This window comes from Phacochoerus africanus, chromosome 4 (genome assembly GCF_016906955.1).
Source record: "Phacochoerus africanus isolate WHEZ1 chromosome 4, ROS_Pafr_v1, whole genome shotgun sequence".
NCBI classification, from domain to species: domain Eukaryota; kingdom Metazoa; phylum Chordata; class Mammalia; order Artiodactyla; family Suidae; genus Phacochoerus; species Phacochoerus africanus.
In genome coordinates this window covers 123,023,234-123,050,688 of record NC_062547.1, presented here as the reverse complement: position 1 = coordinate 123,050,688, position 27,455 = coordinate 123,023,234, and the positions used below count along the sequence as shown (strand labels likewise).

At 36.5% G+C, this 27,455-nt stretch overlaps 1 protein-coding gene across 8 annotated transcripts in view; it reads right to left on the bottom strand.

The window, feature by feature from the left end:
• DMXL1 (Dmx like 1) overlaps nt 1-27,455 on the bottom strand; it is a 144,176-nt gene that overhangs the window by 61,528 nt on the left and 55,193 nt on the right. For 7 of the 8 annotated variants that reach the window (XR_007134574.1, XR_007134573.1, XM_047778480.1 and 4 more), the window contains exons 18-28: nt 24,059-25,744; nt 23,152-23,259; nt 20,242-20,411; nt 19,373-19,470; nt 18,261-18,426; nt 16,420-16,681; nt 13,976-15,069; nt 13,017-13,208; nt 6,085-6,161; nt 2,770-2,897; nt 2,035-2,283 (exon numbers count right to left, since the gene is read on the bottom strand). Coding sequence is in view for 6 of the 8 variants with exons in the window: in XM_047778480.1 (XP_047634436.1) it covers nt 2,035-2,283; nt 2,770-2,897; nt 6,085-6,161; nt 13,017-13,208; nt 13,976-15,069; nt 16,420-16,681; nt 18,261-18,426; nt 19,373-19,470; nt 20,242-20,411; nt 23,152-23,259; nt 24,059-25,744 (4,230 nt within the window). In the remaining 2 variants the exon portion in view is untranslated. Of the gene's footprint in view, nt 1-1,184; nt 1,692-2,034; nt 2,284-2,769; nt 2,898-6,084; nt 6,162-13,016; nt 13,209-13,975; nt 15,070-16,419; nt 16,682-18,260; nt 18,427-19,372; nt 19,471-20,241; nt 20,412-23,151; nt 23,260-24,058; nt 25,745-27,455 lie in introns of those variants that run through there. The other variant, XM_047778479.1, reaches the window with a different exon arrangement.

Below are 27,455 nucleotides of genomic sequence, written 5' to 3'. Positions count from 1 at the left end.
GATACAGATAATTTTTGATCACTTTGATTATTCAGGATTCAGTAAAGAGACAGAGCTTATAATATGGCATTTGTAACTACAAACAACTAAATCTAAGTGATTAAACAAAGAATAACCTGGACTGTGTAAGGGTGTTTACTTAATCTGTTCTCAGGAATGCTCTAGGAATTGTTGAAGTTGAGACCTGCTGACTGGTTATAAGGAATTTCTTTTTTTTTTTTTTTTGGCTTTTGCCTTTTTAAGGCTGCACCTCAAATCAGAGCTGTAGCTCCCAGTCTACGCCACAGCAACAGCAATGTGGGATCTGAGCCACATCAGCAACCTATACCACAGCTCATGGCAACACTGGATTCTTAACCCCCTGAGCAAGGCCAGGGATTGAACCTGTGTCCTCATTGATACTATTCAGATTCGTTTCCTCTGAGCCACGACAGGAACTCCAAGTATGTATTTTTAATTTCTTACAAGTATGTGGACATTCCATATCAATAATCTATCCCATTTTAACATTTTACATTAACAAGATAATAGTCTTTTTTTTTTCCTGGGTCGCACTCAGGGCATATGGATGTTCCCAGCCTAGGGGTTGAATCAGAGCTGTAGTTGCTGGTCTATACCACAGCCACAGCAATACCAGACCCAAGCCATGTCTGCGACCTACACCACAGCTCGCAGCAACGTTGGATCCCCGACCGTCTGAGCAAGGCCAGGGATTGAATCTTCGTCCTCTGGATACTAGTCAGATTTGTTTCCGCTGAGCCATGATGGGAACTCTAACAAGATCATAGTCTTTAATCTCAACAGACCTACAAATCTATTCCTTCAGCAACTTTGAATTTTTCTTTAGATGAAATCAAATATCTGAAGTCAAGTATATATTCTACGGTGAGTTTCATAAGTTAGTCTTTTCCTTTATTTATCCATATAAAAAATAAAGCATAGTAAATAACTTTAAAAATTAGAAAGGAGATGTTATAGAAATTAAAATATTGTTAAAAAAATTTTAAGCCAAGCTTATCACATATGGGCTAAAAAATAACAAAAAGAAAACTTGAAGGCAGAAAGCATCATGAAGATTCTTTTCAGGTTAAAAAGCTTGTTTCAATCCTTAATTAAATGCAACACATATAGTTTCCACATTAGAAAAGGTAATACAATTGTTTAAAATATTTACTTTACACAGTTTTATCAACACTTAGAAATCCAAAACCCCTAATGGCTGGAATCATAATATGCAGAACATAAAGCAGCCTTATTTGAAATCTTTTTCCAGTCAAGTCATAGTCTGATTTTACATGATTAGCACTTTATTTCAACAAATTCAAAAATAAGTTAAAGTCCAAGGAATAGAAAACATCAAAACAAAGAATTTTAAAGCAGAAAAAAAAAGCAGGGATGGTGTTCTAAAATGCTAATCATTGTTTTAAATCAAAAATATGGCTTGATTAATGGAAAATTTTCAATTTTCTATTTTAAGTGCCAAACAAAATAAAATTGGCCCACTGTTCCCCAACCCCTCCAAAACAACACAAAGCAAGCTGAACTGTAAAAGCCTATTTCTAAAGCTAGTATCTTGCCTGCAAGACTGGGAGGGCTATGAGAACTGATGGTTGAAAGAGCTTTGGAAAAGCCCACACATTCCATGGAGAATACCACTACCTGGTGGGGGCTAGGCATAGCAAAGTACCTTCCTGCCAAAGAAAGAAGAGAGAATCTGTATTTGGGATAGAACAAAAACCAGTGTTACAGAATATTTCAAAACAAATGAAAATTTCAACAGTAAAAGATTTTAAACTACATTAGATAGTTGTAATCACTGGTGCATGAGTATTTCAAAGTTTGAAAATTACACCAGAAACTTTTTATTGCATCTTTGCCATAAAACTATTTGTTCATGCTTTAAGAAAATGGTCTGTAACAAGAACTTCTGTAAATAAATTAAAATGTAATTATACTTAACAAAGTTATCATTCAGATGAATAAAAAAAGCTTTAGAATTAAAAAAAAAAAGATAAAAAAGATTTAAAAACTAACCAGGTAAAGCTTTTGAGTGTGTCTGTTCTTTGCTGGGAATGTGCGCACCTCCACCAAATACAGCAGACCACATTTTTTCATTTAGAGGATGGGCCATGATCCGAAATAGTTCGTTACTAGAATGTGTTGCCAAGCCATGGATGAAGAGGCTAAGATACACCGCTGTGAGAATCTCACAGAGCAAGACTGTAAGTCCTGACTGGGCTTCCTCCCCAGAAGAATTCAAAAGTCGAATGAGAGAAGTTATTCCTAGGAGAAATAATAAACACAGCTACTGCTGACAAAAAGTTTAAAAAAACATAAAATGAACTACATTTTGGAAATACTTTAATTGCATCAAGATTAAAATACTTTCTTCTCTAGATTCATTGACTAGTAGAGATTATCGCAGCTAATGCATAAATGCTGAGTTATCTATTCAATTTAGACAAACAATGGAAATCTGATTCAAACCTGAGAGATAAAATTGCCATAAATCTTATTCTATTACAACAAAAGCAAAAGTATAAAAAGTGACAACCCAAAACATCCGAGTTATTTTAGTATGATGATCAAAGAAAAACTAATGTTATATAATTAATTTATAATGAGTAGTGAATAATAAACAGGTATCAATTCTAACAATACTTACTTATAATTATCATATGGCAAAACCAAGCCAAATCTACTTTTTCTTTATTTGATTAAACTCAAAAAGGCCAAGAAAAAACTCATACATATGTAAATTATTTATACCTGGCCACTGTGCTGGTGATGTATTGGGAGTTACAGCTTCATCTAAGCTTCCTGTTTTCAAAGAATGTCGATGGGGAAGCAGTACTGTCTGATACACCATTCCAGTAAACTGATTTGTTTGAAATGAACTAAAAGAAAAAAATATTTAAATAATAATAACCTATAATAACCTACAAAACAACAATATAACAATGGTAATATACAATGATCTAAAATGAATTTCACATGTAATATTTCCATGTTTTAGATCTAACTTCTAAGGTACCTTAAATACAAAATTTTGAATATTAGTTACACTGCCTTGCATTTAAGTACTATATAGTCCAGTACTATAATAAAACAAAGTGTCCTTTAAATTTTCTAAATTAAAACAGCTACGATAGGAGTTTCCATGGTGGCTCAGCAGTAAAGTACCTGAGTAGTATCCATGTGGACACGGGTTTGATCCCTGGCCTCTCTCAGTGGGTTAAGGATCCTGTGTTGCAGTGAGCTGTGGTGTAGGTTGTAGACTCAGCTCAGATCTGGTATTACTGTGGCGTAGGCCAGCAGCTGCAGTTCCAATTCAAGCCCAGCCTGGGAACTTCCATATGCCACAAGCGCAGCCCTAAAAAGACCAAACACAAAACAAAAAAAACAGATATGACAGCTTTTAAAGATACTTACTGAAAGCCATAAAATATGTACAAATGAGAAAAGTAAATCATTATTGACCATGAGCAGCAAGCTTATACATCAAACTTTAAAACAAGCTTACTGAGGAGTTCCCATTGTGACTCAAGCAGGTTAAGAACTTGACTAGTATCCATGAGGACGTGGGTTTGATCCCTAGCCTTGCTCAGTGGGTTAAGGATCTAGCAGCTGCCACAAACAGCAACATAGGTCACAAATACAGCCTGGATCCTGCATTGCTGTGGCACAGGCCAGCATCTGCAGCTCTGATTTGACCCCTAGCCTGGGAACTTCCATATGCCACAGGTGCAGTCTAAAAAATAAAATAAAAATAACAAATAAAAGTAATTTTAAAAATAAATAAAACAAGGTTAGTTGGTTGAAAACAAAGTCAATTTAGGTTCAATTAGATGTTTAATGGCTAGTCTGTGCTACACCAGGGTAGATTATATCAGGTATATGTACCAAGTAACTGGATGTGTAATGAAAAACACAGTTTCTGTCCCCATGAAATTTATAATCTGGTGGGGGAATCAGACACAAATAATTTTACTACATTGTTTTTAAAGATAAAACCTACGCACACAGTGATGTGAAAGCAAAAGGGAGGATTATTTTACACAATTTGGGAATTCAGGATAAGCTTCCCTACGTAAATGACACTTTAAGCTAAAACTAAATTTTGATCAATGAACAAAATAAATTACCTGACATAAACTATGAATTAAATCTAACAGAAAATGATACAAAAAACCTGTTAAATCTTGTCAGTAGTTCCTATATCATACTTTAAGTATATGAATATAATATTTAAATATAACACATTTATTGGTTTAAATCTATTCTAACTGGCAAATCTTCTTAGCCATAAACTTTGATGCATATGTAAATAGTTTCACTTGCTTTACTTTTCAAGATAGTAGCGTAACAACAGCAACAAAAATATCCCCTGCTAAAAGGAAGCCAACAGAAATGATAAGAAAGTTAAAAATATGTTCTGGAGTTCCCGTCGTGGCGCAATAGAAATGAATCTGACTAGGGACCATGAGGTTGTGGGTTCAATCCCTGGGCTCGGTCAGTGGGTTAAGAATCTAGTGTTGCTGTGAGCTGTGGTGTAGGTGACAGAAGTGGGTTGGATGCTGTGTTGCCATGACTGTGGTGTAGGTCAGCAGGTGTGGCTCTGATTTGACCACTGACTGGCCTGAGAACCTCCATATGCCACAGGTGCAGTCCTAAAAAGAAAAAAAAAAAAAGTTAATGAAAACAAAGCCACGCACAGTAACAAGATAGTGAACTTTTTGAGCACCATGGTCAAAGAAATCAAGTTAAAGCTACCATGAGCAGTAAGCTGAGGAGACCCGTGGGAGAAGTCAAACACCTAAGATAAATAGATAATCAAAAATCAACACAAAGGAAAGGTAACATCATGTAAGAGACAATAAACTCAGGGAAATACCTATACCTGAGGAAGGTGTATTCAGGAAAAGGTACATTAAGGAAAATGGTTTATACTCAGAGATGTTTAAAAAAAAAAAAAAACCAACAAGAAATAAAGACAGTAAGTTATAAAAAAGAAGTGACTAGGAGTTCCCATTGTGGCGCAGTAGACATGAATTTGACTGGTATCCCAGAGGATGCAGGTTCGATCCCTAGCCTTGCTCAGTCAGTCGGGGATCCGGCATTGCTGTGAGCTGTGGTATGGGTTACATACACAGCTCAGACCCAGAGTTGCTGTTGCTGTGGCGCAGGCCAGCAGCTGTAGTTCAACTCCATCCCTAGCTTGGGAACTTCCATATGCCATGAGTGCGGCCCTAAAAAATGCAAACAAAAAAACTGGCCATTAATAACAATAAGCGGATTAAAAATGAAAAAAAAATTTCTAAAACCAACTCAAATAAGCTAAGTAAAAGACAGGACAATGCTGAAGAATGAATTAGTGTCTGGAATATGAAGCAGCTAGGATTTCTCCTTAAATGAAGCAAAAGAAAGAAAGAAAAGGATGATTTTAGAGAGCTACAAGAAAAATAAGAGGGACCCACAAGTTTCAGTACCTATCTCTTATAAGCAAAGAAAAGATAACCTATTTGAAGAAATACAGTAAGGGAATTTCAAAGAACTAAAGAAAAGAACCCTACGGTGTCAAGCAATCCTTTTAAAAGCCCAAATGAAGTATAGTGAAACCTTAGGACATAAAGAGAAAAATCATAAACATCAACTATTGTGTAAAATTTTTCTCAATTCCAAGTCTCCCCCCTCTGTGCTCCCTGAGTCTTTTACTATCTATCACCTTATAAGACAGATCATTTAAGTATGAAGTCATGTCATTTATCAGTTCATGTTTGTCTCTAACTAGACTGACTTTAAGAAAGTCAGTGTATATCACAATTTAGCCAGTAATCAATAAAAGGCTGCTAAATAAGTCATATTGTAAAGAATTTAGTTGAGATGCATTTGCCATAAAGATGTAAGCTAAAATTTCAAAGACGGGGGAAAAAAAAAAAAAAGGACCCAACACTTTAGCATATACTTTTTGCATTATTTAAAGTGGACTGCTATATACAGTATTTCTAAAGCAAGAGCACACAAATTCTCAAACCTCATCAGTTACTGCAAACATTCTTAAATTTCACAAAAAAAGATATTTACCTGTAGTTATGACTACCACAAAGGCACTGATAAATACAAGCAGAAAGTGAGGCTGCTAAAGTATGCATTACATATACCTGGAAAAAAAAACCACAAAATTACTTTAAGTATAACTTTAAAAAAAACCCCACAAAATTACTTTAAGTATAACTTTAAGAAAAAACACAGCTTTTTTTCAAGCCTAATAAAATCAGTATTTTTGAAAAGATGAAAAAATTATTTTGCCCTTAATAAATGATTTATTTTGCCTTAGCACTCTATAAAGAGGTCTTGCTACAAATTAAAAACAAACAAAATCTGAGGCCTTTGATGGAAATTATAAAACACACGCCTGTTACCTAATTACTCTTTCAAGAGCAAACAAGAACAGTTGTTAGCTATACAGCTGTGCAATGAGCCATGCATTAGAAGCAAGCTCTCCGAGATAACCTGCTTATTTTTTAACCAAAATATGAAACCCAACTTGATAAATAACACTTCCTTATGAACAGTTCACTGAAGAATATGCTACTGCATATTCAAGTTGTTACACAAAACAATTTGAAGAGAGTGAAATTTCAGAGAAAGGAGAAGTATGAAAGACAGTGACTGAAAGGCAAATATTTATATTGAGGAAGACATGGCTCTAAACATGGCATGACAGGAGAAATAACAGAAGCCTATCTGAGGATGAAGAGAAGCTTAACCTAGGTAAGAAAGTAGACTAAACTATTAAAAAGTTCAGGTTCGTAAACTAATTATGAAGTCTGATACTCTTCCGTGCAGATGAAAATCTAATTGCTATTTTTCCCTCAATTATCAATAGATATATGATAGGAAATCAGTAATAGAATCATAAAAACGACAGCAAAAACCACATACAGGAGGTAGCAAAAATGATATTTTCCAGCTTCTCCAATCAAAAACATGGAGTCTCTCTCTCCACTAACTGAATCTAAGCTGACACTGTGAATTGCTTTGTATAAGTGGACAAAGCAGAAGTGATATATTATTTCTTTTTTTTTTTTTTCCCACTGTACAGCAAGGGGGCCAGGTTATCCTTACATGTATACATTACAATTACATTTTTCCCCCCACCCTTTCTTCTGTTGCAACATGAGTATCTAGACAAAGTTCTCAATGCTATTCAGCAGGATCTCCTTGTAAATCTATTCTAAGTTGTGTCTGATAAGCCCAAACTCCCGATCCCTCCCACTCCCTCCCCCTCCCATCAGGCAGCCACAAGTCTCTTCTCCAAGTCCATGATTTTCTTTTCTGAGGAGATGTTCATTTGTGCTGGATATTAGATTCCAGTTATAAGTGATATCATATGGTATTTGTCTTTGTCTTTCTGGCTCATTTCACTCAGGATGAGAGTCTCTAGTTCCATCCATGTTGCTGCAAATGGCATTATGTCATTCTTTTTTTATGGCTGAGTAGTATTCCATTGTGTATATATACCACCTCTTCCGAATCCAATCATCTGTCGATGGACATTTGGGTTGTTTCCATGTCTTGGTTATTGTGAATAGTGCTGCAATGAACATGCGGGTGCACGTGTCTCTTTTAAGTAGAGTTTTGTCCGGATAGATGCCCAAGAGTGGGATTGCGGGGTCATATGGAAGTTCTACGTATAGATTTCTAAGGTATCTCCAAACTGTTCTCCATAGTGGCTGTACCAGTTGACATTCCCACCCACAGTGCAGGAGGGTTCCCTTTTCTCCACAGCCCCTCCAGCACTTGTTATTTGTGGATTTATTAATGAGGGCCATTCTGACTGGTGTGAGGTGATATCTCATGGTAGTTTTGATTTGCATTTCTCTTATAATCAGCGATGTTGAGCATTTTTTCATGTGTTTGTTGGCCATCTGTATATCTTCTTTGGAGAAATGTCTATTCAAGTCTTTTGCCCATTTTTCCATTGATTGATTGGCTTTTTTGCTGCTGGGTTGTATAAGTTGTTTATATATTCTAGAGATTAAGCCCTTGTCGGTTGCATCATTTGAAACTATTTTCTCCCATTCTGTAAGTTGTCTTTTTGTTTTCTTTTGGGTTTCCTTTGCTGTGCAAAAGCTTTTCAGTTTGATGAGGTCCCATGGGTTTATTTTTGCTCTAATTTCTATTGCTTTGGGGGACTGACCTGAGAAAATATTCATGATGTTGATGTCAGAGAGTGTTTTGCCTATGTTTTCTTCTAGGAGTTTGATGGTGTCCTGTCGTATATTTAAGTCTTTCAGCCATTTTGAGTTTATTTTGGTGCATGGTGTGAGGGTGTGTTGTTTCATTGCTTTGCATGCAGCTGTCCAGGTTTCCCAGCAATGCTTGCTGAATAGACTGTCTTTTTCCCATTTGATGTTCTTGCCTCCCTTGTCAAAGATTAATTGACCATAGGTGGCAGGGTTTATTTCCAGATTCTCTATTCTGTTCCATTGCTCTGTCTGTCTGTTTTGATACCAGTACCACACTGTTTTGATGACTGTGGCTTTGTAGTATTTCTTGAAGTCTGGGAGAGTTATGCCTCCTGCTTGGTTTTTGTTTCTCAGGATTGCTTTGGCCATTCTGGTTCTTTTGTTGTTCCATATAAATTTTTGGCTTGTTTGTTCTACTTCTGTGAAAAATGTCATGGGTAATTTGATAGGGATTGCATTGAATCTGTAGATTGCTTTGGGTAGTATGGCCATTTTTACAATATTGATTTTCCCAATCCAGGAACATGGAATATCTTTCCATTTCTTTACATCTTCTTTGATTTCTTTGATTAAAGTTTTATAGTTCTCGGCATATAGGTCCCTTACCTCCTTGGTCAGGTGTATTCTGAGGTATTTGATTTTGTGAGGTGCAATTTTAAAAGGTATCGTATTTTTGTATTCCTTTTCTAATATTTCATTGTTGGTATACAGAAATGCAACTGACTTCTGAATGTTAATCTTATATCCTGCTACTTTGCTGAATTTATTAATCAGTTCAAGGAGTTTTGGGGTTGAGTCCTTAGGGTTTTCTGTGTATAGTATCATGTCATCTGCATACAGTGACAGTTTGATCTCTTCTCTTCCTATATGGATGCCTTTTATTTCTTTTGTTTGTCTAATTGCTGTGGCTAGGACTTCCAAAACGATGTTGAAGAGCAGTGGGGAGAGTGGGCATCCCTGTCTTGTTCCAGATTTGAGTGAGAAGGCTTTCAGTTTTTCCCCATTGAGGATTATATTTGCTGTGGGTTTCTCATAAATGGCTTTGATTATATTCAGGAATGTTCCCTCTAGACCCACTTTGGCGAGGGTCTTGATCATGAATGGATGTCGGACTTTGTCAGTTGCTTTTTCTGCGTCTGTTGAGAGGATCATGCAGTTTTTGACTTTTCTTTTGTTAATGTGGTGTATGATGCTGATTGATTTGCATATGTTGAACCATCCTTGTGAACCTGGGATGAACCCAACCTGGTCATGGTGTATAATTTTTTTGATATGTTGTTGGATTCGGTTGGCTAAGATTTTGTTGAGAATTTTTGCATCTATATTCATCAATGATATTGGCCGATCGTTTTCTTTTTTGGTGGTATCTCTGTCTGGTTTTGGAATGAGGGTGATGGTGGCATCATAGAATGTCTTTGGGAGTATTCCTTCTTCTTCAACCTTTTGAAAGAGTTTAAGGAGGATGGGCACCAATTCCTCTTTATATGTTTGATAAAATTTACCTGTGAAGCCATCTGGTCCTGGACTTTTATTTGTAGGGAGTGATTTTATGACCTCTTCAATTTCATTTCTAGTGATCGGTCTGTTCAGTTGGTCTGTTTCTACTTGATTCAGTTTTGGCAGGCTGTAAGATTCTAGAAAATTGTCCATTTCTTCCAGATTGTCAAACTTGTTGCCATATAGTTGTTCATAGTATTCTCTTATGGGTTTTTTGTATTTTTTCCGTTGTGATTTCTCCTTTTTCATTTCTAATTTTGGTTATTTGGGTTCTTTCTCTCCTCTTTTTAGTGAGTCTGGCCAGGGGTTTGTCAATTTTGTTCACCTTTTCAAAGAACCAGCTCTTGGTTTTATTAATTTTCTCTATTGTTTTTTGAGTCTCTATTTTATTGATTTCTTCTTTGATCTTTATAATTTCCTTCCTTCTGCTGACTTTAGGCCTTTTTTGTTCTTCTTTTTTAATTCATTTAGGTGGAGGGTTAAGTTGTCAATTTGGGATCTTTCTTCTTTTTTGAGAAAGGCCTGTATTGCTATAAATTTCCCTCTGAGCACTGCTTTCGCAGCATCCCATAGATTTTGAGAAGTGATATATTATTTCTGAACCTAGTTGTCTAAAGGCCTGCAAACTCTACTCTTTCTTTTTAAAGCTATGGAACCACTAGGTGAAATGGTTAATTTTATTTATTTATTTTTTTCTTCGTAGGTCTGCACTTGCGGCATATGGAAATTCCCAGGCTAGGAGTAGTCAGAGCTGCAGCTGTTGGCCTACGCCACAGCCACGGCAGCGTAGGATCTGAGCTCTGCCCATAACCTACACCATAGCTCTCGACAATGCCAGATCCTTAACCCACTAAGTGAGGCTAGGAATCAAACCTACATCGTCATGGATACTGAGGTGGGTTCGTTACCACAGAGCAAGGATGGGAACTCCAAAATGGTTAATTTTACGTGTCTACTTGACCAGGCCAAAAGGTAACCAGGCTTTTGATCATACATTATTTTGGGTGTGTCTGTTAAGGTGACTCAGGATGAGATTAAAATGTGAACTGGTGGACTGAATAAAGTTTGGTGGACTTAATAAAGATTGCCCTTTCTACTGTGAGAGGGCCTCATCTAATCCATTCTGGACTTGAATAAAACAAAAGGGCAAGGCCCAGTAGTTATGCTGTGAGCCACCCTCATGTTCACTGCAGCACTGTTCACAATAGCCAAGACATGGAAACAACCCAAATGTCTATCAACAGATAACTGGATTAGGAAGATGTGGTATATATACACAGTGTAATACTACTCAGCCATAAAAAAGAATGAAATAATGCCATTTGCAGCAACAAGGATGGAACTAGAGACTCTCATCCTGAGTGATGTAAGTCAGAAAGAAAAAGACAAATACCATACAATATTACTTTTATCTGGAATCCAATATATGGCACAAATGAACCTTTCCACAAAAAAGAAATTCAGGGACTTGGAGAGTAGACTTGTGGTTGCCAAGGGGGATGGGGAGCGAGGGGGATGGACTGGGAGCTTGGGGTTAATAGGTGCAGACTATTGCCTTTGGAATGGATGAGCAATGAGATCCTGCTGTGTAGCACTGTGAACTATGTCTAGTCACTTATGATGGAGCATGACAATGTGAGAAAATAGAATGTGTACATGTATGTGTAAGTGGGTCACCATACTGTACAGTAGAAAAAAAATTGAATTGGGGAAATAACAATAAAAAAAATACAGGAAGACATCCATCATCCATGCTGTAAAAAAAAAAAAAAATGAACAAAAAGGCTGAGTGTAAGGGAACTTCTGCCTACAATGAACTGGGACACTAGTCTTTTCCTACCTTTGGATTAGAATGGAAACACTGGGTCTTCTTGGGTTCAGGCCTGCTGGTATTTGGACTGGAACGTACCCTGTTAGCCTTTCTCAGGCCTTTGGACTCAGACTGGAACCACACAATCTGTTCTCTTGGGTCCTTAACATGTTAACTGAAAATCTTGAGATTTCTCAGGCTCCATAACTAAGTGAGCCAATTACTTATATAATAAGGCTCTTTCTATATATACACACACACACCCTACTGGTTCTATTTCTCTAGAGAATCCACACTGATACTCTAGACTTACCTGCTGGTGGATGAGACACATCTCAAAGTGTCTGGTCACCCCAAAATGCGTCAGCCCTGCAAAGAGTCTACCCACCAGTAATGTACATAAAGGCCATCCTAGATCATTCAGAATCCAGTCAATCTGTCAGCTGACCAATGACAAATGAAGGTCTCCAGCTATCACTCCAGCTGGCGCAAACCAGAATTGCCAAGCCAACCAACAGAATCATGAGCAAAATAAACCATAGCTTTTTTAAGCTATTAATGTTTCAGGGTGGCTCTTAAAGCTGAAAAAGCTGATATACCAGCTTATTATTAAAGATAAATACAGACTAAAGTTTAGTTAAAATGAGCACAATCTAAAGAAAATCATACACCTAACTGTATAATATATAATATGTAATGTGAGCAGTACAGAAAACAAAGTTTATACAAGAGGGTAAAAATGTAGGAGAGGTCACCATTAGACAAGAAGAAAATGGAAATAGCATGCTATTGGTAGGAGGGAATCAGATGACAGAATATGAAGAGAAAAAAAGATACTAACATACTAGTACTTTTTACACAATATTAAGTTTCTGTCTCTAAAAACAATCAGCTATTTAGCTAAGTATACCGCTGAAGAATTACTCACATATGTGCATACACACCTATTACTCCTTACCTTAACGAAGTAGTTAAATAAGACGAAGTAAAAATTAAAAATTGAAGGGTATAAGTAATACAAGTAAGATGAGCCAGGCCTATAATCAGAAGTTTTTCTTTGACTAAAATCAGTATAAACTAGGTAAAAATCAATATAAACTTGATAAAATAACAACATTATGTATAGTCTAATGTTTAAATTGTTTATAAAAAGCCCTAACACTTATCTTGGAGTTCCCTTCATGGCTCAGCGATTAACAAACCCGACTAGGATCCATGAGGATAGGGGTTCAATCCTTGGCCTTGCTGTGAGCTGTCGTGTAGGTCACAGACCTAGCTTGGGATCCCACATTGCTGTGGCTATGGCGTAGGCCAGCAGCTGCAGCTCCCTAGCCTGGGAACTTCCATATACCACGGATGAGGCCATAAAACAAAACAAAACAAAACAAAAGCCTTAACACTTATCTTTAAGTTTTATCATAGTATACAGATAAATGTCTAAAACCAAGCATACTTACTTTATTGCTTTGGATATCAGGATGGGGTGGTGAATCAAACTTTATTATAGCATGAAGAATATCATGGGTTAGGTTACTAAGGTGCAATAGAGGATTGGCAACTACTGTTTTGGCACTGGCTGTACAAGCGAAGAGGAGAGGCACTGAGGTTTGTTCTGACAGAGGGCTGGGAAATATTGGTTCAGGTGTTTCCTTAAAAATAAAGGGAAAAAATGTTAATTATTTATAGTTATAATCCAGTACTTAAGTAATTCAGAGGTCTCTTTGAAAAATTTGAGAACAATTAAAAATAAAAGCATAACAGAAACTTTTATAGAGTTAGAAGAAACCGAAGGAAGTCAGCATTCCACAATTACAATGAAAAATGATGGGACAAAACTTTCTTGTCATAAGGATAAGTTCATCACCTCACAAAGTGTAAGAATGTTTAATATGAATTAAGCAGGTCTGAGGATCTGATACTATATTGTCATTAAACCACAACACATTCACAACTCTAGAAATTCAAAATATGAAGCACCACACAAAAAAGAGCATTCCTTAAAGCACCTATAATAAAGAAAATCAACAATTTTATTTTATTTTATTTATTTATTTTTGTCTTTTGTCCTTTTAGGGCCACACCCTTGGCATATGGAGGTTCCCAGGCTAGGGGTCTAATTGGAGCTATAGCTGCTGACCTACGCCTGAGCCTCAGCAATGCCAGATCCGAGCCGCATCTGTGACCTCCACCACAGTTCACGGCAATGCTGGATCCTTAACCCACTGAGTGAGGCCAGGGATTGAACCTGCAACCTCGTGGTTCCTAGTCGGATTCGTTTCCACTGCGCCAAGACGGGAACTCCCAAAATGAACAATTTTAATATTTAAAAACTAAAAAAGCAAGCTCAAAAACTGTTTTTCATACAAGTACTATTTTGACTGATTATCATGTACCTTTACATGTACCAGTTACATACCTGCTGAGATTCTTGTAAAAGCAAAATCAATTCCATTCTCACAGATGCAAGTCCCCCACCATGGGATCCATGCAATATACAGTAACTAAGAAACATCCTCAAGAGTGACTGGTATTTCAAAAGCCACTGCCTTTTTTCTTGAAAATTTTCTCTCAATTGTTTCATTTTTGTTTGATGAAGCAAATCTTCAGCATCTTCATTTAATCCATATGCATCTCCATTTTCACCAAATGCAGACTGTAATTCTTCAGGATCTGAACAATAGTCACAAGTTCTCTGAAGAGCTATCACCTCTTTTTCAAGCCAGTGGTACAGTTGGTATCGCAATTTTCCACCATCTATTTCATAGCCAGTAGATAAAGTACGAAGTTCTACTGTAAGAATCTTTAAACATGCTCTAAATTTTAATTGAACTGCAATTATATCTTCTGATGGATTTAAAACATCATTTTCATCTATTGTGCTGAGAGATTCTGTGTAATTAGAACTTGTTTCATCTAATTTCATTCCTATGTTTCTCTGTAAAGGTTTTAGTTCTTTCATTGAAAGAGGGAGATCCTCATTTTCTTCATCATTGTCACTGTCCCATTTTAATTCTAAAGAGTCATCCTGAAATACAATACTTGGTTGGCTCCAGTCAAAAGAAAGAGTGGAATTTGACTGCTTCTCCGAGGAACCTTCTGAGGAAGATCCAAAGCCATTCATCAGTGACTGTGACCAATCAAGAGCAGAAGCCTTATCGTCCCTTGCATCCATTTTCAATGGAGAAGAAGGAGAACAGACTTTACTAGTATCCAGAAAACTAGAAGTTCTACAAAAAGGTTTCGTTTTTTTGACGACTTTTGGCATCTTTGATAATACTTCCAAAGCCAGCATGGGGCAGCCAGCTTTTAAATGAGCACTGGCAGTAGTAAAAAATAATCTTCTTTCACTTAAATTAATTGTTCCTGCCAGTCCATTTCTTCCTGTTAAACTCATGTGTGTGGAAAATGCATTAGATGATCCAAAATGACGTCTCAGCAAAAGAGGATGTGTTCTTAGATAATTGTAGAAATTAAAAACTGCAGGATTACAGGCTGACATCATGATTTGATCTGAAAGTAAATTCATTTTATGAGCCAATAAAAATTGTTCAAGTGTTGTACTACAGCCTGTTTTCTCTACTATGGCACCTTCATCTACCCAGTCTTGTGAGAAAAATTTGAGACTACACTAAAATATGGCATCAAATAGACAAGAAGACATTCGTAATTAAAGTTTCCTAACACAGTAGGAAAACAAAGGTTATGCTGATTTCACATCTCTTCAAATAACAATCTAAGATATTTTAAAATACCTACACTCTTGGTTCTTTTTCTCCTACCTTCCTGGACACCCCTTCTCAGTCAGTCTGATTTTTGCTGGGTCTTGTTCATCTTCTCTATTTTTAAATGCTGAGTGTCCTAGAGTTCAGTACTTAACTTCTTTTCTATCTATATTCCCTGAGTGAATTCCTACAGTCCCATGGTTTTAAACACTATCTATATGTGGACACTTTGCACATCTCTATTTCCAGTCCCAACTTCATCTTGTAAATCTAGAATACTATATTTGAAGGCCTACATTATATTTAAATATACATATTCTTGCCTCAAGGCCTTTTTAGTATGCCCATGGTATAAAAACCACTCTTTACCCAGCTATTTTTGCCTTGACTGATTACCACTCATTATAATTAGGTCTCATTTCAAAGGTCACCTTATCTGAGAAGTCTCCTCTCTCTAAAGCAATACTCTCGGAGTTCCTGTTGTGGCACAGTGGAAACAAATCTGACTAGGAACCATGAGTTGCAGGTTCGATCCCTGGCCTGGATCAGTGGGTTAAGGATCCGGTGTTGCTGTGAGCTGTGGTGTAGGCCGGCAGCTGCAGCTCCAATTAGACCCCTAGCCTGGGAACCTCCATATGCCACGGGTGCAGCCCCAGAAAAGATAAAAAAAAAAAAAAAAAGCAACACTCTCCAATATATTTTCCTGGCCTTCCCTATATCATATATCCACTAAAAAACCAGAAGTTAACCTTGACTTTCATTGTTTTCACATTCCATATCCAATCCAGTCCTACCTAGTCAACCTTAAAATTATATCTAACCATTTCTCTCTCCCTGGTCTATCACTATTTTTTTCTTCCAAACATTTATAGTCAAATGTTGGTAAATCAATGTTCAATACATGAATTTCATAAAAACAGAAAATTTTCAATACATCAATTGCATAAAAACAGAAAATCCAAAGTCCTTGCTTTTCAAAGGATTTTCTTTTCTGGAGTAAAAATACCCAAATAACCCATAAAGTCTTAGACCATGTCTTCAAATTACTTTGTATTATCCTGGCACCCAACAGTATGTTCTAAACGTAGCAAACACTAACAAAACTCCCCATCGTTAACATCTTAGAAGTGGAGCTTACCATCATATTCTCTGCTTGGTTGCTTTATTAATGTTTCCAGAGCACTACTGTAGTCTTCCAAAATCCAATATGCCATGCTCCGAAGAAAAGGATCATAATGCACATTTATATTCAACAAATTAAGTTCACTGACAGGAGAATCAATTCCCAAAACTTTTTTACGTAAAATAGACTTATATGTTGCAGATGTATCAAATTCAGACTCATAGAGTCTTGCTATTACAAGAGCCAACTGAATGTCATTCAGTTTCTCAAGACATACCTTCAAAAAAAAGAAATATTGCTTATAAATAAGCAACGATATCTTTTGCCTTAAGGTAAACTCAACTGACTCACTAATAACTGACAAACACAAAGGATTATTAATATGTGAAATTAGTGAACAAGGATAATAACAAACATAGGCTGCTTGCTTCAGCAAATCTACTTGACAACATTTATGTTAATCTACCTGCTAGTACTAAATATATATTTGCAAAAAGAATTAGCCTAATGAGGAAATACTGAGTAATTCTTAGTAGCATCTATTCAAATGACGTATTTTGCTGAGGTTTTTTTTTCTTTTTTGGCCATGCCCACAGCATGCAGAAGTTCTCAGGCCAGGGATCGAACCTACCCCACTGTAGTGACAATGCTGGATCCTAAACCATTAGGCCTCCAGGGAAGAACTCCTCAAATGACATGTTATGTTTTATTTCTGAGCTTTTAACTTTTCCTTATCCACCTCAGCAGGCTATAGTGTTTCCAAATCAAAAAGCTATTTCAAATCACTTATATGGCCTTGCTCAGTGGGTTGAGGATCTGGCATTATTGTGAGCTGTGGTATAGTTCACAAATGCAGCTTGCATCCCATGTTGCTGTGTTGCATAGGCCGGCAGCTGTAGCTCTGGTTGGATTCCTAGCCTGGGAACTTATATATGCCACAGGTGTGGCCCTAAAAAGACAAAAAAAAAAAAAGGAATAAAAAAGCTGCAAGTTCCATCAACTAACACAGAAGCCAATCATTGGTTCAAATATGTTTATAGTGTAGGACAAATTTTTTACATGTATTTTTAATTTTTTTTTTTTTTTTTTTTGCTTTTTACGGTTGTTGTTACAGCATATGGAAGTTCCCAGTCTAGGGGCTGAATGAAAGCTGCAGCTCCCAGCCTATGCCATGGCCACAGCAACGTGGGATCTGAGCCACATCTGTGAGCTACACCACAGCTCATGGCAATGCTGGATCCTTAACCCACTGAGCGAGGCCAGGGATCGAACCCCCATCCTTGTGGATACTATTACCGCTGAACCACAACAGGAACTCCCAAATTTTTTATTTTGAAGTCTGTTCAAAAATATTTTTTGGGTCTTTTTAGGGCTGCACCCATGGCAAATGGAAGTTCCCAGGCCAGGGGTCTAATCGGAGCTGTTGTTGCTGGCCCATGCCAGAGCCACAGCAACACCGATTCCAAGCCACGTCTATGACCTACACCACAGCTCACAGCAATGCCGGATCCTTAACCCACTGAGCAGAGCCACGGATTGAACCTGCAATCTCATGGTTCCTAGTTGGATTCATTTCTGCTGTACCAAGATGGGAACTCCCATAAATATTCTTAAGAGTCACATCAACTACCTATCTCTATTAGTCAACACAACCTGGTTAGTTTTAATTCTGTATAAATATCATTCAAGCTAAATGACAAAATTTTAAAGTCACTATTAAATATTACCAGTTACTTTAGGCATTAATCTCTGTGTATTTCCAGTACACTTATGTTGAAATTAAAAAAATAAAAATTTAAGCCATAAAGAATTTAAAAGGATGATAATGCTATTTTTTTTAAAAAATCACTTATTACCTCAATTGCATCTCTGAGGCAACCAGCTAAAAGAAAGAATGCGGCAGAATGTTCAAATCTTTGTTTTCCTAACAAAGAAAAAGCATTCTTTAAAGCTGCTTTGCGCCATCTCTCATCCTCGAAATTGTGTCCAAAGAACTGGGTCATCTTAGAGTCTTTTTGGGATCTATAAAGGAAAAAGAAAGCATGAAAATTTTGGAACACAATGTTTCTATATCAGAATCATTTCACAAAGTTAGTCAACTTAAAAGTTAAGACTCAAACATTTACTAGCTCATAAATTTCATCTCCTTTTTGAGTAAAGAGCATTTATAGTAAACATTTACTTTTTCATATGCATTTCAGAGATTACTGGAAAAATTTCTTTCAAAAATACAAAAACTGTATTAACAGCACTGTGAGAAATTATTTTTAAACCCATGCAAAATATATAATTTTACTAACCTCTTTGCTCTTTTACCATTTAAACTTAATCACCTTTACCCCTACTGCCCACCTGAGGATGACTTCGATGATCAAAATCTAAGTTTCTACATCAAAATAATCCTAAAATCTAGTCGCTCAGAAAATCGATTTAATACCAGGATTTTTCCCCAAAGGCTGCTGTTCATATGGATACACCTAGAACTGAATCCAAAATAAACAGTAATAAAAATAGTGGTAATCATGTTCACCAAGTCTAGCGGAAGACAAATGAAAAAGAAAATTTCCAAATGACCCTAGTTCAAGATGGGGTCAGAGCCCTTAGGAACAGGGTAGTTTGGAGGGATAGCCTGGTCTATGATCTCTTATTAGGGCAGAGGATAATGCATTTTACAGATTTCACAAATTCATTTTCTTCCCCACTCCACACCAAGTTTCTGGTTTAGTTCTCTGTTCCATAGGAACATCATGAGAAGTTATAAAAATAAGAAAAAAAGGTTTTTCTGGACTGATAAACCTAAAAAAACTAAAGTGATCTCATCGAGATTCTTCTTATCTGTAAGACACCTGGGCTTCTTTCACATCTCTCAAGTACAAAAATAACTAAGAACCAATATGAGTCAAACCTTTACTTCATACATTTATTCTTTATGAAAAGTTTTTCATTTTGAAGCAGTTTTATCACCTACCTATATAATCCCCAAATCACGGCTTTCTTTTTCATGGCAAGGTAAAAAATGGCAGCATCTAAAGGATCATTCTTTTTATAAAAGGCTGCTTTGGCTACCTATAATTAGAAAATATTGGTCAAAATTTCACAGGAAGTTTTTAACTGAACAAATACTTTCTCTTATACACAATTCTCTACTTAAATGTTTAATAAATTTTTAAAAATGTGTACGAATGCATGCACATATACATACATTTATTTGCCTTTTATTTTATAATTACAAAAGTAATCATGATCGTGGCTCCTAAGGTTACAGAGAGGTGGGAACAGGACTATGCTTTTCATTACAAGCTCTTTTGTACTATTTCATTGTCTTAAATGTGTATATACATATTATTTTGTAAAAACCAGGCATATACTACTAAACAAATATGTCAACTAGCAATTTAAGAATTAAAATACAAATTTCAGAAGTTCCCACTGTGGCTAAGCAGGTTAAGAATCCACCTAGTATCCATGAGGATGCAAGTTCGATTCCTGGCCTTGCTCAGCGTGTTGTTGCCGTGAGCTGCTGTGAAGGTCGAGGATGTGGCTCAGATCTGACATTGCTGTGGGATGTGGTAAAGGCCAGCAGCTGCAACTTGGATTTGACCCTAGCCCAGAAACCTCTTTATGCCGCAGATGTGGTCCTAAAAAAAAAGAAATACATACACACACACATATATAAATTTTAAAAATTATATCAGCATGCTATTTTGAAAGATAAAGACTACTTTAAAACATTTTACTGCTTTACAAAAAGAGTAACAGGAAAGGAAATATGGAATATCAGTTAAAGAAACATGAAAAATATATTAATTCACTTTTACACACAAATAAAACACTTACCTTTTCTATGCATTTGCGTAATATGCGGGTATTCCGGACCCACCAGCCCACACCCATAGCTCTAAGTTCAGACCATGTGGGATCATCTTTCTGCATCGCTGGCAACATGTTCAGCAGTTCTTCTTCTGCTACAGAATGAAACGCCCAGGCAAAATGACTAGTAGACAGGCCTGAAGAAATGTCAAAAATAATGTTTGTGAGAAATATAAACATGATTATATTGTGATTATCAGAAATGTATGTTTCATATGAGCAATAAGAAAGCCTAAAAGTTTACAGAAGACTCACAGTTATAATTAAGTATTTGGGGTTGGAGGGAATACATGTTATTTATCTTTTTTGCCTGCTTCTCTAACCAACTCAATCACATCAGTATTTTCTACAACGAGCATGTATTTTCTATAATTAAAAATATATTTTTTAAAAAATATGAAAAGTGCTATGGGAAAATGCTACTCTGCTAGGTATTTCTGTTCTGTGGTATGTCTGACCTCCTTTGGTCAACATTTGTTGTATGGATTTAATTCTATGGAATTAAAAAGCATAAAGGAGACAATACAGATGGTGAACAGAACAGACTGCAAAAACTCTGAGATCAGAATGTGTAAATTAAATTCTAGTTCTAGTATGCTAATTAACTATATAACTTTAAGCAAATTGGTCTCAATTCAATTTCCTTCAACATAAAATATGACTAATTATGGCACCTATCTTATTGTTGTGAAGATTAAAAGAAATAATATACTTAAAGCTTTGGGATGGTACCTAGCACATAATAATTTTTATTACCTATATCATATTAATAATATGTTTTATACTTATAAGGCATCATTTACACCAGCAAGACTCTGAACCTACTGGCCTGCACATGTGGTATTTAACGTTCAATTTCTATTTTGTCTCTTCACATTACACTTTGCTTAGTATTACCAGATGAGGTAAATGCCTATAAGATGTGGCTTTGACTTACACGAACATACAAACTCAAATTTTTTTTTGTCTTTTTGTCTTTTTAAGTCTGCATCTGTGGCATATGGAGGTTCCAGGCTAGGGATCCAATTGGAGCTGTAGCCGCCAGCCTACACCAGAGCCACAGCAATGTTCGATCAGAGCCGCGTCTGTGACATACACTACAGCTCACCACAATGCTGAATCCTTAACCCGCTGAGCGAGGCCTGGGATCGAACCCTCATCCTCATGGATGCTACTCAGGTTCATTAACCGTTGAGCCACCATGGGAACTCCCTCCAATTTTTAACTTAATATAAAGTGCCAAGGAATATGAAATTCCCACTATACCCAAGACTTTGGAAATAAAGAAACTGTAAGACCTAGATATAAGACCAGACACTATCAAACTCTTAGAGGAAAACAGGCCACTCTCTGACATAAACTACAGCAACATCTTCTCAGATCCACCTCTTAGACTATTGACAATAAAAACAAAAATAAACAAATGGGACCTAATTAAACATCAAAGTTTTTGCACAGCAAAGGAAACCCTAAACAAAACAAAAAGACAACGCATAGAATGGGGAAAATCTCTGCAAATGAATCGACTGACAAGGGATTAATCTCCAAAATTTATAAACAACTTCTGCAGCTCCATACCAAAAAAACAAACAAACCCATCAAAAAATGGGCAGATCTAAACAGACAATTCTCCAAAGAAGACATATGGATGGCCAAAAAACACATGCAAAGATGTTCAACATCACTCATTATTAGAGAGATGCAAATCAAAACCACTCTGAGGTACCACCTGACACCAGCCAGAATGGCCATCATCAAAACGTCTACAAACAATAGGTGCTGGAGAGGGAGTGGAGAAAAAGGAACCCTATCACACTGTTGGTGGGATTGTAAACTGGTGCAACCACTGTGGAAAACAGTGTGGAGATGCCTCAGAAAACCAAAAATAGAACTACCATTTGATCCAGCACTCTCACTCCTGGGCATCTATTCTGAGAAAACCATGACTTGAAAAGACACATGTACTCCGATGTTCACTGCAGCACTCTCTTCAACAGCCAAGACATGGAAACAACCTAAATGGCCATCAACAGAGTGGATCAAGAAGATGTGGTACACATACACAATGGAATATTGCTCAGCCATTAAAAGGAATGAAATAGTGGCATTTTTAGCAACATGGATGGACCCTTATCCAAAGCTAAATGCAAAATGAGAGGAAGGAAGAAGCAAAAAGAGAAACAGAGACAGAAAGGAAAAGAGAAAACAGAGACCAGTGAGCAGAGGCTAACCTGTAGAGTCCCCAAAACATTGTTTAAACCTTTAGATCCAATAATCCTGGAAGCTACCTCTATCTCATGAACTTGCTAGACACTGAGCCAGTAAATATATTGTTTTAAGTTACCTTAAATTTAAGTAAAGTATTTGTTACTTTGGGAGTCCTGACTAACAATAATGTATCTGAAATACTATTAAACTAATATCTGAATACATATCAATGTTAACAGCAGTTTTATGGGTGAATAGATTTTTATCTTCTGTGTTCTGCACTCTTATTTTGTAAAAATAAAAATGGCATTCAAATTCTGGGGAAAAATGATTTTAGATAGGTGTCAAAAAAAAGAAGAGAAAATTTAAGAAATTAGAAGAATGAAACAATGTTAACTGGTTTTTAACATAAAATGCATTTGAAAACATATACATAATATCCAATTGCCCAATTTCCATTTCTTCATTAGTTTCCATCTACTAAAAATACTTGAGTATTTTTAAGCAAAGAAATGAGGTGAAAGTAAGTATTTTTAAAATAAATGAAGGAAATTCAGAATGTGTCAAATATGTCATCATTGGCATATGTGGGCAAAAACAAACTTAAATGTTCTAAAGCCCCTCTTCTACTCTCCTTATTTCCTTTTAATAGATTACTAAGAAAGTTACCTTGGTGAAGTAGTTGAGCTCGATAAGCGGGAAGAGAAGTTGTAAGAAAAGTATGAAGTCTAACAGCCAAAAGAAATTTTAAGCCACATTCATCAAGAGTTTCTCCACCTATAAAAAAGAAAAAAAAAAGTATTTTTACTTATAAAAACCTGTTTTGTCAGCAAAACACAATAATTCTGGCAAGCAGCATATGTCACGGCATCAAATACAGGGACAAAACACTGTGAAAATGACAAAATTATCAGTGAAAATATTATCTAATATTTCTTTTTTCTGTACAATTATACATTACAGAAAATAGTTGTATAGTTAAATAATTTAAAAAAGTAATAAGAGAATGAATTGACTCCAGATATTTGACTTTTTAAAATATGACCTCCAATATGAATATTTAAATTAAAATGTGACTGAATTTTAAAATAGTTTAATCTTCTCTACAGTACATATTATATATAGTATTTTCCATATTGATTCAAGTCATATACCCATTCCAAGAATTGCTAACACTGGAAGAAATGGCTGTACGGCGGGAGGGCCTGATTTTTACTTTAAATGGTTAAAACCGTAAAACACCTTAATATAGTCATATTAAAAATAATATCTTCTAGTAGTATTTCATGCCACAATTCATGACCAACAAGCAATCAGCTGGCGTTTTAACATCATTAAGTAGACAGGTCAAAATGACTTGGCATAATGCATCTTTGTGCACTTTCTCAAAGTACTATGATTTATGGGATCAATAGTACATATTCAAGTTAAAACTACTGTGAAGGCAACAATGCTGAATGCAAAAACCTTCATGGCTACCATTTTTAAAGGAATTATTTAAGATTTTTTTTCCGTGAAAAAAAGGGGGAAAATATCATCAGTTTTCTCTTTACTCCTATACCCAATTTAGTTTTACCTTGGCTTCTGTCTCTGCTTTCTCCAATATCAGTGCTGGTAGTTGCAATTGTATCTGCTAAAGCCATCAAAGACATCTGCTCCATCCGGCTGAGTCCTGGCAAACTAGAATGAAGTAAATGGCCAGAAAGAACCTGAGCATGCTCAGGACCAAAGTAAGTTGGACTGTATTGTGAAAGGTCAATAACCTTGGGCTTTGTATTTGCTTCTTCTGTCTCTAACACATGACTATCAGTTGTTAAAGCTGAGATCTGAAAAAGCTCATCATAATTTTCTTTTGACAACTGTTTTGAGTTATTTAAGGTACTCTGATTACCAGATTTCTCCAAGGATGAGTAACAATTGTCATCATCTGCTGCAAGTAAGGCATATAAAGGAAGTGGAGGGACAGAATCAATTTCTGTATAATCTGTATTTTCACTCTTGTTGAATGCCTGGGGGTCTCTGGTAGTACTTCCACTGGCACTAATGGTGAGAGACCTAAGGCGGCGCTCATGATTAGATTCAGCTTCATTCAGAGCCACAACTTCCCCAGCAATGCACTTGACAAGATGTGACAAGATGGCCTTTGCTCTCCGAACTTTGCCAAGATCCATGAGTTCCAAAAGCTGCAAAGGATGGTACTGAGGTAAAGTTGGTGAAAGAACATGAGCTGCTTCAAAAAGACCTGAATCTTCCATATCCACAGAAGGATCAAGTGCAGTTTTCTTTCCACAGATTTTCTGAGCAAGACTGGTCATTGATCGAGTCAGAGCTTTCTTTGGAGGATGTAACCCAGAACTTGATGAGTTACTCTGCTTTATTAAACTTATTATAGATGGTGTACTTCCACTGTATGAATCAGTTGTAACAGGTTCTTGCTTAGAAGGTGGCTGCCACTGGGAATATACATGCATTTCACAATCCATTCCTACCACCAAGATGCCATCCCGGACCCATGATAAAGAAACAGGAAAAGGTGGAGAACCTTCTACAGAAGAAACCAGGTCCACACTTCGTAACAGTACAAATTTAGAAATAGGCACAACTTTAGTACCCTCCCAGAGAGGAAATGCCAGGCTTTCCATACCAGTCTGTTCTTGTACCTTGCCAGCCAGGGGTCCATACATAAAAAGTTTTGATCCAATTCCTACAGTCAGAATATGAGAACCATCTTCTCTAGACATCCAATCTAAGTGAACTAAATGCTTTGTGTTTGATGTGATATTCTCTTTACTGGCTAGGTATACTTCTTGTTTATTATAGGCCACTAAATTGCTATCGATACTGATGCCAGAATCCAAAACTGTATTTAACTCATCTAAATGAATTGTTTGTTCAAGGACCCAACATGAACCTCCTGTAGACTCACATTCAAAAATACTTACATGCATCACAAAGTCCTGAGAAGATCTACTATTAGATGCTGGCTGCTTATATGCTACTGCTAAACGATTTGTGTGTGCACAACTGACTTCTACAGGCCTACCAGGTACAGTTATACTACTATTGCTCTGCAGTCCATCTTCAATAAGTAATGGCCATTCTTCCCAAATGTATATAAGATCCATTTCTCCATTCTTTGATGTGGCAGATTCTCCTTCTGTTACTCTGCATCTCCAGAATCTTACTTTCTCATCTGAGCATGAAGTTGCCAATAGATAAGGAGCACTGCATATAGGATATATGGAAGAAGAACTCAGATGTCCTAAAATAAAAAAAAATAATTCATTAACAAAATGTCAACTTTGGTTAAATATACCTATTTTCATGTACTAAGGGTTTTAGTCTTTTTATGAACTAGTATTAACAACATGACAGTCAATATTTAGTTTAAGGGTCAACAAGATTAGTAAGAAGCTTTAATGACATCAGAAAGGACATGTTTTACCAAAACCTAAAGCTGAAAGAGAACTCTGAGATAATTAAGTTCGATTCTTGCACATTATAGGTAAGGACTCTTGACTAAATGTGTAAAGTGTCTTATGTCTAAATCAAATAGCTAGACTAAGGCGGAATTAGAAAACCTAAATTCTAGTCCTGGATTTCAACCTAGCAGTCTTTTCACAACTCTTTGCTAGCGTTACATATTATTATAAATCTCACACTAAAGATATCAGTACATTTTAAAAAATCTGTCAATTTCCACTGGCTCCTCCTATATGATATTTTTCAATACAATTTTGTGAATGGCTTAGGTTTACCTAAGAGCCAAAATAGGTCCTCCACATTGAAGTATATTTCATATAAATGATGCTGAGAAGATTCCTAAGTGGTATATAATGTTTCCTTGGGCTTAATGAAATTACATAACTCTTACTTTCCTAAATCAGGGGTCAGCAAACTGTTTCTTTAAGGGCTAAAGAATAATTATTAGGTTTTACTAGACTTTGAGTCTCAGTTGTAACTATTCAACTCTGTCAACTAGAACAAAAGCAGCCATACACAAAAGTGGACAAATAAGTGTGGCTTATGTTCCAAACTTATTTACAAAACAGGTAGGTAACCATTAGTTTACCAATCTCTACCCTAACCTACTGAATATAAACTGCTAATCATAATACAAAAATGTTATACAGGAGTTCCCGTCATGGCGCAGTGGTTAACGAATCCGTCTAGGAACCATAAGGTTGCGGGTTCGATCCCTGCCCTTGCTCAGTGGGTTAACGATACGGCGTTGCCGTGAGCTGTGGTGTAGGTAGCAGATGTGGCTCGGATCCCGAGTTGCTGTGGCTCTGGCGTAGGCCAGTGGCTACAGCTCCGATTAGACCCCTAGCCTGGGAACCTCCATATGCCGCAGAAGCGGCCCTAGAAAAGGCAAAAAGACAATAAATAAATAAATAAATAAATAAATAAATAAATAAATGTTATACAGAACATTTATTATACTTTAAAAGCAGATTTCAACCTAATTTAATACTTTTTTTAGGTTCTCAAGTATATAATTAACATTGTCCATTAGTTTCTCTAAGCTGAAGAGAGATAAAGAGGTTACCTTTCCCAAAAGTCTTGGTTTAAAAAAAATTTTTTTCTCAAGACTACGAAAAAAGCTTTTGCCACATGCTACTCTTCTGCCAAACAAAACAAATTTCTTCTTTTGCAGTAGGACTTCTTTTTTTCTCCTAAACTCAACTTGCACCAAAGTTAAAGATGATTGTTTTTAGAGATGTCTTCAGCTTCTCTCACATTCGTCATATACTTTTGGTGTGTGTGTATGTGGTCTTTTTAGGGCCGCACCCACAGCATATGGAGGCTCCCAGGCTAGGGGTCCAATCAGAGCTGTAGCCGCTGGCCTACGTCATGGCCACAGCAACACCAGATCCGAGCTGTGGCTGCAACCTACACCACAGCTATGGCAACACGGGATCCTTAACCCCTGAGCAAGGCCAGGAATCAAACCCGTGTTCTTATGGATACTA